Source organism: Seriola aureovittata, chromosome 6 (assembly GCF_021018895.1).
Source record: "Seriola aureovittata isolate HTS-2021-v1 ecotype China chromosome 6, ASM2101889v1, whole genome shotgun sequence".
Taxonomy (NCBI): domain Eukaryota; kingdom Metazoa; phylum Chordata; class Actinopteri; order Carangiformes; family Carangidae; genus Seriola; species Seriola aureovittata.
Genome location: NC_079369.1, coordinates 22052086 through 22066139, shown reverse-complemented (window position 1 = coordinate 22066139; position 14054 = coordinate 22052086). Strand labels below are relative to the sequence as shown.

General features: G+C 41.4%; 1 protein-coding gene across 6 annotated transcripts in view; it reads right to left on the bottom strand.

Annotated features, from left to right (window-relative positions):
• The window catches only part of LOC130170514 (discs large homolog 1-like protein), a 108135-nt gene that overhangs the window by 23143 nt on the left and 70938 nt on the right, over positions 1 to 14054 (bottom strand). For 5 of the 6 annotated variants that reach the window (XM_056377846.1, XM_056377841.1, XM_056377842.1 and 2 more), the window contains 2 exons: positions 13729 to 13831; positions 527 to 641 (listed from right to left, as the gene is read on the bottom strand). In XM_056377846.1, the coding sequence (XP_056233821.1) occupies positions 527 to 641; positions 13729 to 13831 (218 nt within the window). Of the gene's footprint in view, positions 1 to 526; positions 642 to 4833; positions 5349 to 13728; positions 13832 to 14054 lie in introns of those variants that run through there. The other variant, XM_056377845.1, reaches the window with a different exon arrangement.

The window sequence follows — 14054 nt, the reverse complement described above, 5'->3', positions numbered from 1 at the left end:
GTGTCCACATTATTGCTCTCCCCAATGTGACTTATTTGGACCTGCTGACCTAGTGCTTAATCAATATTTCAAATACTGAGATTCTTGTGAAGAAAGGATCTAAAATGCAGCTTCTGGCCTCTACAGAGGAAACTGAGGCGAGAGGGGTGATTCAGCGAGGACTGATCAGCCAGGACAGATGAGGACAAGAATGACACAAGGACAGAAGGACACACAAACACACACACACACACACACACACACACACACACACACACACACACACACACACACACACACACACACACAGAAATCAAGACTTGACAGGCGATGGATGTGTTTGTGTGTGAGCTTGAGACAGTATTTGCCGGACAATCTAATTGTGATTTCAGATGTGATAACCTCTCTTTCAGCATCTCACACACACAAAACGTAAGAGTAGACAGCTGAGATAAGACCTTATAATAGTTGTGTCACACTGAAGGACACTGGACAATCAGCCACCTTTGTCTGCTGCAGTGTGTGTGAGTGTGTGTATCTGTGTTACCTGACGTAAAGTGTGCGTTTCTGTGTGGAGCGGAGCGACGTGGAGCTGGAGCTGACACTGCTGGTCATCATCTGTTCCCTCAGGTCATGGATCTTCGCCTCGAAACGACTGTACTCTGCACACACAGAGAGACACACACACAGAGGACAAACAGAGTAAGACCCAGAAGAATTGAGATGACAGGCTTAGCTTTTGACTTTAATGCACTGGCAGAGGTCTGATCATTTCCCATCTTCCAACAAATTCCCTATAAAAATCACCCTTTCATCTACTATTTAAATATTTACAGAGAATCCCATTTCAGCTACTTTTAGAGCTACCTGTTGCTCCGTGTTAGAAGCAGAGACAGACAGTGATTTTTGCTTCAATGACCTTTTGTTCAGTAGTTCAGAAACCACATTACGGTACGTGGATCAAAGGCGAGTGCAGAAGCATGAACAATCACAGCCTACAGGAAGGCGCGCGTTCATTCTCAGCGTAAACCACATCTCCTCCAAATGTCTGTCGTACAACGAGCACACAAGTTTATTTTTCATGTTCGAGTGCAGAAAGGATCCTCTCGGTGCTGGATTACCCTGCTCAGCGACGGACACACAACTCTCGGTGCACGCATACACACAAACTCATAGACATGCAGACGCACACACTGAGCTGTCAACAAATTCTCTACAGCCATAATCTAATAGTCTGTTTGATCTGAATATTAACTCCTGTTACATCAGACTCGATCCATGTCAATAACAGCACCATCAAACACCTGCTTACACAAACACACACACCAATAGTCAGCTTTCGACCAGACATCAGATTCTACTAGAATAGGACAGTAAATGCTAATCTTACATGCTGAATGTAATATTATTAATAAATACATGTTTAAAGCTGCTGTACTTGAAACCTGAAAACAATGTGAAAGGGGTCGCTTGCTTTAGAGAATTATCACCTGAATCTGTAGCCAGCAATTACATTTCCTACAAAATGTATCCGCTGTTGCAGTTTAGTCGTGTATAAATGCAATATCTTGGAGACAGGGTTGGCACTAGAGAGGCCAAAAAAATCTGTTATTGTAGATTCTAGCCTGATGATCAGTTTCACTTTACTCACTTATTTTTCAGATGATATTTTTTATATATGTAGCTTGCTAGCAATGTATAAAGATAGCGTCCCTTCTCTTAAGACCACATACTAAGCTCTGATTGGTCCATTTCCAACTTCCAAATGACAAAAACAACCACTGGTGTGCACAACACCTGTTTGAAGGTCAGGAACCAGGTTATCAATTTCATTCAGTCTTAACTTTTAACCATTTCCTCCTTCCCTCGCCAACATGCCGACAACCAATAAAACAGCTTTACACTTTACAAGTCTATCATACAATGATTGACATGAATGAATATCCATCTTTTTGAAGACAGGCAGACATACTGGAACACTATAAACCCATGTCACTGCTGTCATATACGTAGCAGCTGGACATGTTCAGACAAGTCTGACTTCAGCTGCCTACATGTCAAACTGTAGGTGGCAAACAGGCGACTATTCACTGAACACAAGAGTCACATTATACATGCACACTGATTTCACACAGTGACGTTCAAGCAGCTCAGCAGTGGTGTGACACAGCATAACTGGTGCAGCACTTTGAAGGAGTCATTGGGCTCATATTTTCGCTTTGGCTGACATGCTACAGATCCACGGAAAACAAAGTTAAAAGTTTGACTTAGCAACTGAGAGATCAGGAAAACAAACAGGAGTTGCCAAATAATGGTTGAATTAGTTTCCTTTCTCGTTTTGACCCTTGCACATAGCACTTTAATAATCAGCATGTGAATCCATGTTTCTGCTTAAAGCTGTACAAAACCACAAATTTAGGTGCTGATTTTGTACACAAATGCAAAAACAAATTTTCGAACAGCGCTTTTAGTTTAATTGGCAGGAAAAACTGATTGTATCCCCCATATCAGCTGAATGACAAGTAGTAAATTGTGAGAGAGCAACCGGTTGGCCAATCAATGCAAAGAGCAATGATTTGCTCATACACTGCATGGCGGGCCTGTGCTTTAGTATCATCCTGCTACATGCAGCAAAAACACTTTAGTTTCTGACCCATTTTTTTCTAGTGGCCATAAAAATGTCATTGTGCCTCTTTAATTATAAATGTACATTATTTATGAAAATGCACAAAGTGGGAAAAACAAATGATATAATGTGCTCTCTGATGCGCGTTCATGGCTTTTAGGATGATAGTTTTCATCCAGCAGAGAGCAAGTAAAAATAACCAGCAGGTTGCTGCCTCACAAGGACAGTCAAATGTGGTGTTTTTGATCCAGAGTGGCTGCATATAACAGCAGATGTGTGCTGTAATAAATCCTCACTGACTCTCCTCTAGTCTGCTTAACACCACACAGCTTCCCAGAAACCTCTGAACTAACACACGGATGACAACGCCGCTGGCAATAAGCCTGAAAAAGCCCCTCTGAAGGATGTCCCTGTGTGTGTGTGTGTGTGTGTGTGTGCGTGTATGTGTGTGTGTGTGTGTGTGTGTCTGAACCATTACTGTGGACTACAGAATCTAATTAACCCTGAGTAATTCAATCATACTCGAGGTACACACAGTCAGGCGCTCACACACACATGCACGCACGCACGGGCGCACACACGCACACACACACACACACAGGGAGCTGGAACCTGCAGTATCCCCTGATAGTTTTTCCTCTTTTTCTGCCTCTTTCTGTTTTCCTCTCCTTGTTTACCTCTCGACACACACAATCCAGCCTTTAAACACTGTCCAATACCAGCCTACAACACCCAGATCACAGCTCTGATTTCCCCGAAAGCATTCATTAATCTAACACACTGACACTCAAGGACACGAACAACTAAATCGTATTAAAGCAGCTCAAAGTCACGCAAGTCTGAAATCACTGAAATACTCAGACAAACATGATCTGAACATGAACTTTTTTCCTACAGCTATGGTTTCAAAACTACACATTGATGTTTTGGAAAAAGGACTTTGATAGATTTTTGTTTTTGCTGGAGGACAGGAAGGTTCACCTCTGTGTGTCCGGTATTCACTCTGTGAACGTGCTGCATTTCATGCCAAAGGTGATGTGCAGTAAACATGGACTAGGTTTGATTCATGCCAAAATCAGATCGCCACACTTAACAGAAGCAAAAAAAACGCCTCCAATCTTTCCATAACAACATGAAAATCAGGCGCCCTTTTGCTCAAACTTTCATTTTTGGCTTTCACCTTCATGTTTTCATTGCTGACCTCAGTCTGGCGTTTTCAATCTCAGCTCTAATCCTTTATGAATTGATGGATTAACAGTTTTATTCTTGTGGGATTCCCTGGGTTCAACATGACATAAGAGTGATCTCAATTACCAGATACTGTACAAATTTTAAGATCATCAACACGCATCGCCTCGACACATCATTATGGGATTAAGAGCGAGAGAGACACAGAGAAACAGAGAGGGAGAGAGAAAACAAGACAAGAATGAAAAGGGAGAGAAAAGAAATGATAGGAAACAGATTAATGACTGTGATAAGAGCTGTGATGCATTTCAGCAAAATCACATCTGATACAGTGAGATAAAGAATAAAGGAGAGAAGTTTATCAATCAGAGACAGTGCTAAAAGAATGGAAACAAAGACACTGTAGAGCTGCACAGAGACGCTGCTCCTCTTTGTGATCTATAGAGCAAAGTCTGTGTTGCAGCTAAGATATTAGTGTTACTGAATCCTGAACAGAGAGACAAAGCCTGTGCTGCCAGGGCTGCAGCTCTGATCATTTTCTCTTTTTAGACCAAAGCTGAGAGCTATGCTGCTGCGAAGTCAGAGCTGTAATCTTCATCATCTTTATCTTGAAAAGCAAATCCTGCATCACAAGCTAAAGTATCAGAGTAATTCACTTAAGTCAGTGGAAAAAAAGTGAAAAAAGATTGTTGAGGCTAAATCACCAGTGTTTCTACATCTCTGATAATCTCTTACATTGTGAGAGTCATCAGACTAAAGACAACACAGGAGTCAACATGTAAATGCTGCATCACTGGTCATTAGAGGGATAACACAGTGTTAGAGCACCACAGACTCACAAGATCAGCGTTGTTTTTATTGATCCCCTAGTAGCTTCACCATCATCCCCCAAAAACACTCAGATTCCCAGAACTAAAGACAGAGATAAGGGTTAAACTGTTACCTATAAACACTGATGCCAAGATGTTGCCAGAGGCAAGATGTTAACAAGTAAATCACTTCAGGTCTGTCTCTCCCAAATCCCGCTCAGCTGTACTCACATGCTGACGGCAGACGGGCAGCCTCAACGTCCGCACGATGTGATGCCGGCACAGTGGCTCTCAGATCAGTGTGTGTGTGTGGGTGTGTGTGTGTGTGTGTATGTGTGTGTGTGTGAGAATGTGGTGTGAAGCTTAAAGTCCCGGGATATGAATGAAAGGAAAAGAAACACCCAGATAGAGAGAGAGAGAGAGAGAGAGAAAGAGAGAGAGAGAGAGAACGAGCGCAGATGTGTGTGTGTGTGTGTGTGTGTGAAACAGAGAGAGAGAGAGATGATGAAGAACGTAACGTCAGTTCCACGTTGGATTCAAGCATGTGAGAGAGCCCCAGCGGAAAGATGTAAATGTGTGTGTGAATAGAGTGAATAGAAGTGTGTGTAGGTATGCAGTGGTGTGTGCCACAGAGAGAAAATATGTATGCATGTGTGTGTGTATGTGTGTGTGTGTTTAAAAATCAGTCCAGTGCTGCTGAGCGGCCACAGAAACAACAGATGCTAACTCTCTCTACTACACTCCTCTCTTTCTCTATCTCTCCTTCGCTGGTGCGTTCATTTGCTCCTCCCTCTCTTTGACAGCAGCTTGCTGTAGGGCGGAGACACAGACACACGCACACACACACACAGTCACACACAGTCACACAGTCACACACAGACACAACACACTGTTTCCTCAGGTCACTCATGCAGGAAGCTGAGTCGATGCCAGGCTCTCCTGCCCTACTTTGGCCCAGGGAATTGGTCTACATGCCACGCGCACACACACACACACACACACACACACACACACACACACACACACACACACACACACACACACACACACACACACACACACACACACACACACACACACACACACACACACACACACACACACACACACAGTTTTATGAATATAGATTTTGTTGTGAATCTCAATTAATAGTTCAATTCATGGTTCTTACATGGATTAATATTCATTGTCTTAAAAAAGACAACAGCATCTGTCTCCATAAGTATAAGAGAATCAAACTCTTTCTGCTCTGTGTGATTAATATTTTTCTGTCTCCATCTGTTTCTCTTTCTATCCATTTCTTGTTTTTGTCTCTGCAGCTGCACTAATAAGAAACATATGAAAAAATATGACTTAAAACATTTTTATCATGTAAAAGTCAGAGGGTTATGAGCTTCCACAAATCCACTCAAACACACTTCAAGCTCTGCCTCGTCCTCTGGGCATGAAACTCCCTATAAGGCAGATATGAAGTTTCACATGATCAGCATCTAACTGCCTCTGTCAACACACATCACCTCAACGCAGCATTATCAGATTAACAGCAAGAGAGAGAGAGAGATGCAGAGACACAGACTGAGAGGGAGAGGGAGAGGGAGAGAGAGAGATGGATGGAAAAAACAAGACATAATAGAGAGAGAGGTGAAAGAGGGAGAAGAGAGGAGGAGGAGAGGAAAGAGAGAGGAAGAGATGGGGGAGGGGTTATGACAGAGACTAATGGGCTCTGGGGCTTATATCCCCTCTTTCCTTCATTTACCTCTCCTCTCCTCTCCTCTCCTCTCCTCTGGAGAAGCATTGTTTCTCCATTTAGCAGCTAGCAGGGACCTTTTCTGCATCGTGCAGCTTTACTGCCATCCAACAGAAAACCATTGGAGATGGGCAGTTCTCATCTTTAAGGTTGTGGCATTGCACCAATGTTTTCCTTTCAGATCACCCTTTCTATTGCCCTCTGTTTCTTGTTTACACAAACTTTGCTTGAGAATAACAAATTGTGAATAAAAGCCATGAATAAATAATGCACTGTATTAACAGGAGTGTGCATGTAGAACCTATAAGTGTGTGTTTCTAGGAAGTTTTCAAAATCCTTTCATGACACTTCCTTCTTGCATTAGTACACATACAGTATACTTCCCCTGTCTGATCAGCTGTTGTATACGTTTACAAGAATCCACATAAGGCTCTGGTTCTAAATATAGCAGTGCTGGAAGAAGCTCATCTATAATGGATACAATACAGTACAGTAATCTATATTGGTATTGATTAACTGATCAGATTGCAGAGGAGATGAAAGGAGGGAAAAGGGACTAGAAGAGGGAAAATAAAACAAGAAACGAGAGAAATATTCTCATATTAACGTAGTGAAGTTTAAATGTCAAAACTGACGAGTGTGTTTCATCTCCGGCAGCTAATAAAGGTCTCAACGTGACAGTGACACGCTGCAGATCTTAAACTAGACGGCTCAGATCCCCCAAATCACACTTTATGGTGGGTGAGTCAGACCATTACCACAGACGCCAGTAACACTGCGGAGGAGAGGGGGCTGACAGGTGGAAAGCAACGAAGGAAAAGGAAGAAAACTTGAGCAAATCAAATGAAGTAGCAACAGAAAGGAAAGCAGTCTACTGTATGTATTCAGCAGATGATATTCCCACAACTTGCTACGTGAAAGCTCAGAGATGGAGCTGCTAATCTCCTACTTAACAACTGGTGCACGACACACACAAACACACTCGCACACAAAGTGTAATCAACGGGCTAACAGAAGTGAAGATAATCCTCTCTGCATCACCTCAGTATTACTGCTGACAGAGACCGCCTCTGTGTGTGTCATATGTAAGTGTGTGTGTGTGTGTGTGTGTGTGTGTGTGTGTGTGTGTGTACAGCATGTGTATGTGTGTGTGTGACAGTGACAGTTGTGTGTAATCCCAGTGACTAATAATGCTGTCAACCTGCAGGCATTACCAGTCCCACATCAGGAAACTTACGGCACCGGAGGAGATCACACTTAAAGTTCAGTGCTGCGACATTTTGGTTTTCTGATGCATGTCCAGGTATTTTTCTGTGCTGAGACACTGAAGTGAAGCAGCAACACTTCACTTCAAGGCAGCTTGACTGGCATTTATTTAGGTTCCCTGTTGTGTGGTAAATTAATATTTATTTTAATAATGTTGTTAATGTTAATTTAGTTTTAACATACCTTTTTATTCTTGCATTTCTCAAAGTCCCCCTGATACTGTATGGATGCTGTATTCTTTTATATACTGTTATATACTTTCAGTCATTTATATATAATTTTATGTTGTAAAAAAATATGTTCTTTTAAATTAAAAACACTTTTCTTTTTACAAAACAGTTTTATTGATGGCTTTAAAGAAACTGCCTTGAGCATGTTGGGAAATTAAAGGAAATTTTGATGTGCCATCATCCTGTTATTGGACCTTGTGGCCACTGTTACGCAAAACTTGCATAGTCTTGATTTAAAGGGGAACTCCACTGATATTACATGTCAAAGTCTGTTCACAGGTCTTGGGGAGTATTACTTGATGTATATCGGCATTAAGTTTTTGGCTCCAGAGGGAAGCTGAGCAAAATGTCCTCAAGTGATGTTGCTGGAGTCGGTGTGGGTTGGGGCTGATGACTAAAAGGTTAAAATGAAATGACGCTCCTTTCTGCCTGAGGGTAGCGGCTTGTGGGTAAATTGGCCACAACCACTGTAACATAACATACCAGACTCTCAAACCGAACTGTCAGTGGTCGAGGTGCATTGTGGGTAATGTAGGCACCAGTTCTAGAAAAGGAAGAAGAATGCATGGAATAAAAAAAGATAATATCTCTGGTTCTGCTGCATCGATTTAATACTTTTACTGTCCATCATGAGTCCAACAATGTTACAGGACTGCGATGCTCTGTCCATAGTCTTTATTGTGTTTAAAGGTTTTCTTGTCCTGCCATGTATTTTATTACCTTCCTCTGGAAGAAAGTGCTTTGTAAATGCAACTATTATCAGTACTGTTTGAGGGTAATGTTACAAACACTGTTTTATCACCACTGGGATCATAGCGTGAGTGTGTTTAAGTGGCTGAAAATATTAAAAGTATGGAAATTTACCTCCTTAGACACGTGGTGCTCATGAGGCTTTTTGAAACTAACTACATTAAAACACTGTGAGCATGAGAATCACTGGAATCAGAATATCATATAGTTCATAACAGTTTTTTTTTCATGATTCTCTGGTGAACATATTGTAAAAGATATTATTCTCTCAGTCACATGTGCTCAGAGTCTGCTTCTAATGTACCACAATAAACTTCAAGTTATCTTTATCTTATGTCTTATATATCTTACAAAAACTGTCCAGTGGATAGTTTTGGGACAGAATCCAGTCCAACAGCCATGCCTGACCAAATGTGTATGAATCTGGTAAAAACACACATTTTGGAGCCACAGGTCTGACTAAACTAAATTGGCTGAAAATAGCTTGAAACGTGATGAGAAACGCCTGCGTTACTAATGCAGCATGAAGACTTTTCACAGACAACAAACACGCTCCATCTGCTGCACTTCAAAAAAACACAGATCTATATCTGCTGCATCAGCTTGAACCAAGCGTGTCGCTGCCTGCGCACACACACACACACACACACACACACACACACACACACACACGCACGCTAACACACACACACACACACACACACCATGAGGTGTTCAGCTCTGTGCTGTGTTTGGCTACAGCGGGTACCATATTTAATACAAATAACAGGAGGGGACTTGCACACACGCACACACACAGACATACACGCGCACACAAACACACACACACAGTGGGAGAGACACTTTTCCTCTCCTGGTGGAGGTCATCATGAGTTCCTCTCTTGTTGGCAGGAAGTGTTTTTGTGAAACAGAGGGAGCACTGCTGGTCACTACAAGCTGTAACCACGGGAACGGGACAGTCATGGACCTCAGATGGACACACACACACACATGCGCGCACAGTGCTGACCAGAGCTCAGCATGGACAGAAGGTTTGATATAGAGCTCATTCAACAGTCACTAATGTGGTGTAGGAGAGTCACGACACAGACCCACACACGCACACACATACATTCATACACACACACGATTTTCACTTAGATGGACTGATTTTTTGAGGGGTAATGTGACAAAAATCACTAAATGTTTAAGTAGAATCGGTGACTTGATTAAGGAGCGGGGAAAAGCTTGAACATTGACGCTACAGGACAGTCAGCTCTTACTGAGGCCTGCTGGACCTCCTCTGAAACCTACTGTATGTTGTCACTGTGAGAATCCCACTACAACACATACAACGCCAAGACAGAGCTGGAGCAAGCCAAAGCAACAGACCTTCAAACCATTTCAATCTTTTTACTCAAGTATCGGCAGCATTCAAAAGGACAGCATTTAGAAAAAAATGTTGTGTATAACTGAAACATAGGCTTGAGAGGAGAAACATCTAAATATGGGGAGCCCTACTGGCTCAGGGGATTAAGCGATGATCAAGAGCCACAACATTTTCTATCATCTCTCTACAAACACCTCTCTCTTAAAGGCATAAAATTCCTGACAAATACTTGTAACTGCTGTGAATCCAAGATTAATTCAGCTGCCAGACTCCATGAAGGAGCAGGCCACAAACATTTCAGAGCCATTTCTCAAGCTACAGGTGGTGAGCATTTGATTCTTAAGAGATAGATTTTTATTGTAGTATTCCTTTAAAGCACTCAGGGCGCTGTCCATGGTGCTGATCCTACTCAGCACTTAAGAGCAGACACAAGCAAACACCTATGAGATGCACCAGTTTTCTTACTGGTGTTTCCACCAAAGGAGTCACTAATAACTGGCCTGACTAAAGACTAAAAGGCTTAATGACATCCTGAGTCTCTGCACTCATCTATGTTTATACATAGACCAAAGATTAAAGTGTGACACAACTTTTTCAACTTTTTTAATGACTCTGAAGCTGTTTTGTGGTTAAGAAATTCTATTTAAAGAGATAATTTAAAAAAACTGATTCGTGTGACAATTATTGCAGAGGGAACTTCATGTCTACCAATTACTGCTACCAGAGATACATTGTTATATTTCTAAGGGGAAGGCTGTTTTAATTTTTGTTCTTTTTACAGGAAAGAAATCTATGCAAAAAAACAAACAAACAGCAAAAAGCTTTGAAAACACAGTTATTTAATCACTAACGGAGCAGCAAAGTGATCTTTTATTGTTGTTGGAATGTCGCAGATTATTACTGTAAACTATTGTAAATGCAAGGATTTACAAACACAAACATTTGATTTTGGCCACAGTCACGCCTGTCTGATCTGAGGACCACAAGCCTGGCATTTCCTTCTTTTTAACAGTATCAATTTAACCTCTGCTCCATCATGTACAGGAAAAAACTTAATTCTGAATCTTTATTTAAACACACTTTCTCTCCTAAAATTAGAATTCATAATCCATATATCATGCTTGTATGACCTTTAGAATTCATAAGCCATACATCATGATTTTCAGCATGATGCATGGATTGTATCCTCATGCTACTTCCATAAGATTCCAGCACATTTGCATACTGTAGCTGCTGTGAAACTTCATTATATTCTAACTGTGCCTTCCACATGTATTTTGCTCTCTTCCATATGAGCTATCCAGTTGCCATGCACACTATATGATGGGAATCTGGATGGGGAAGTTCTTCCTCCATATGCATTTTTCTAAAAGCCAACACCTGTATATAATTTCTAGGTGACATTCTGGCTCAAACTACTTCAGTGTCCTCCAGCTGTTCTACCCTGCTCAGTTCTGCTCTGTGTTTTTGCTGAAACTCGCAACCAGCGCATCTTTTCAGCTGCCTGCTCTGATTTCAATTGTAGTGTGACTCAAGCGCCTGCTGTCTTTCATGCTTTCAAAACCTTTTCATAACAAGGTCATTACACATAAAACCAGAAAGCTGATTTGCCAATTGACTTTTGTCACCTCAGCAGTCTGACCTCCCTGTCCTCCTCTCACTGACACATACAACCTTGTCTTAACCTGACTTAATGATACCTGGACACCGATGGGATCACTGCATGTCTTAAAATCATCTTAGTGTTTTCCACCCCTGTAAAGAATCCTTACATGTCCCTATCAGAGGGAAACCCTGTATCTCAATATTTTTTTATCTATTTCATAAATCAGTGCTATTGGTCACCCTTTTATGTTTGTCTAGGGGTTTTACAAATATTTAACCAATGAAAAGTATTGGTATAAGTATTCACAAGATTTTGTGACAAAATCTTGTGGTGTACAATTTTTTTTCATGTCCTGAACAGTTGCAGTTTAGGATTTATTAAAAATCAAGAGTCAAATTATGCTACCCAGAATGGAAGATTTTAAATGCTCAAATCAAAACCCTGGTTCATCTTGTGACGGGACCACACCAGCCACAACAACTGTCAATTGTTGACATTACAATCCATGAGTACTCAGTAGTTATTACTACATTATTAATTAAATGAGTAGTCAGTACTCATGGGTCGGACCTCACCTATCACTGATCTCAGCCTTCCTTTTGATATCAACTACACTCTTAAGTTTTTAAGTTTTGTGACTGAAATACACACTGTTATATATATTTCTGTTTCATGTGTGGACTTACTGTGCTACACAAACACACACACACACACACACACACACACACACACATTTGCATAATGCATTACCATTTCAAAAAAGGCAGAAAAAGCTCCCTTGCATCCCCTCATTAAAACTAATGACAGTATACAGTGTGAATGTGCGTGTAAATGGTTGTTTGTCTCTATATATCAGCTCGGTGATTGCCTGGTGATCAGTCCAGGGTGATCCCTGCCTCTTGCCCAGTGTCAGCTGGGATTGGCTCCAGCCCCAGTGGTATAGCTATTGGATGGACATACACTTTTTCACTTTGCTTTCTGAATTGTAATGTGTATTGTATTTCACTTTATTTGTTTGTCTGATTTGTTTTCATTGAACCTTTTTTAAATCTTCCATCACCCATAACTAAATGTATTAATCAACATCTAATTACATAGATAGGATCATTTCCAAGGGCTAGGGTTAGGGTTTTTACTTAAAGGACGTGAGCCAGTGTATCATGCTGTACACTAGTCTGGCCATGAATAACACTGTTCTAGACCACCTCTCTGACTGAATAATACATGAGGTGACCAGAAAGACTCACACACACGACTTCCTCGAGCAGACATATTTCTGAAGCAAGTGAGTGTGTGTGTGTGGGTTGGTGTATGTGCTATACACAGGTCCCACACCATGACAGCAACCCATTAGCCGAGCCAATCGGCAGTTACAACCTGGTTTCCTAGGTTACGGCCTTCTCAGTCACTCCCAGTAGACACACACCCAGGATGGTGCTTGCTGGGAAACCTCACTCTCCCTCTCAGTGTGTGTCTGTGTGTAGTTGTATGTCCATCTTTGTGAGGACCGATTCGAGTTTTAGATATAGGGAGTGAGGACATTTTGGCTGGTCCTCACTTTGGGCTGGACCCGGATTTGGTTTAAAACCTGGTTTGAGCGTAACGCTCACGGTATGCATTATGTCAATGAGAGTCCTCACAAGTATAATAGTACAAACATATCTATGCCTGTATGTGTCTGTATGTTTCTTGCTATGTAGTGAATTTCTAAATGTATGTTTCCATCATTTACAACAATGCAAATATTCTGACTGGACTGCATACTACATATGTAGAGTACCACCAGCTCTTAAAAGAAAGCTGGTAATGCAGGCACATCATCAATGCTTCCCATCTAAAATTCCCATTTATGTTGATTTTATAATTTTCTTTGCCTATAAATATCACATTTTGTTTTTAGCTGCTTCCTTTGCATGATCAATTGGGGCTTTCCCACGGGTTGTACTATAGGTGGCAACAACACACAGATGACTGTGTACACTGCCAGAAATTACAATTTGTCTAATTTTCTCTTTATCGATGCACCAACTTCCCCACCCAGCAAAGCAGAAGAAAAAGATTATATATTGGTATAATCAGCATATGTTTACCACTTTCAAGCCATTCCTTTCAGGTCTGTTGTGTTCAGAATTGTACTGTATCTATCTGCAGTACTCACCCTCCGGTCTATACTGTGCTACTATGGTAACGGTCTGTCCTGCATTCTTCAGAGCTGCAGCTGCCTGCTCGTGTGTCGCACTGGACAGGTCCACACCGTTCACCTACACATAGACATGGACAAAGAAAATTAAGAGCCCACACTGGATCAATAGTAATAAATGTATAGTGAGCAACACAACATTAAGAACACTGCGTGTGGGTCAGTGACTCACAGGTGACCAGTCCCTTGTGTCTATGCTTGTGCAGTATGTGTGCACTTTGTTAAGGCTTGTTTTCATGGATGAAATCTTTCCATGTCAGTATGCATACATGAATACATAATAC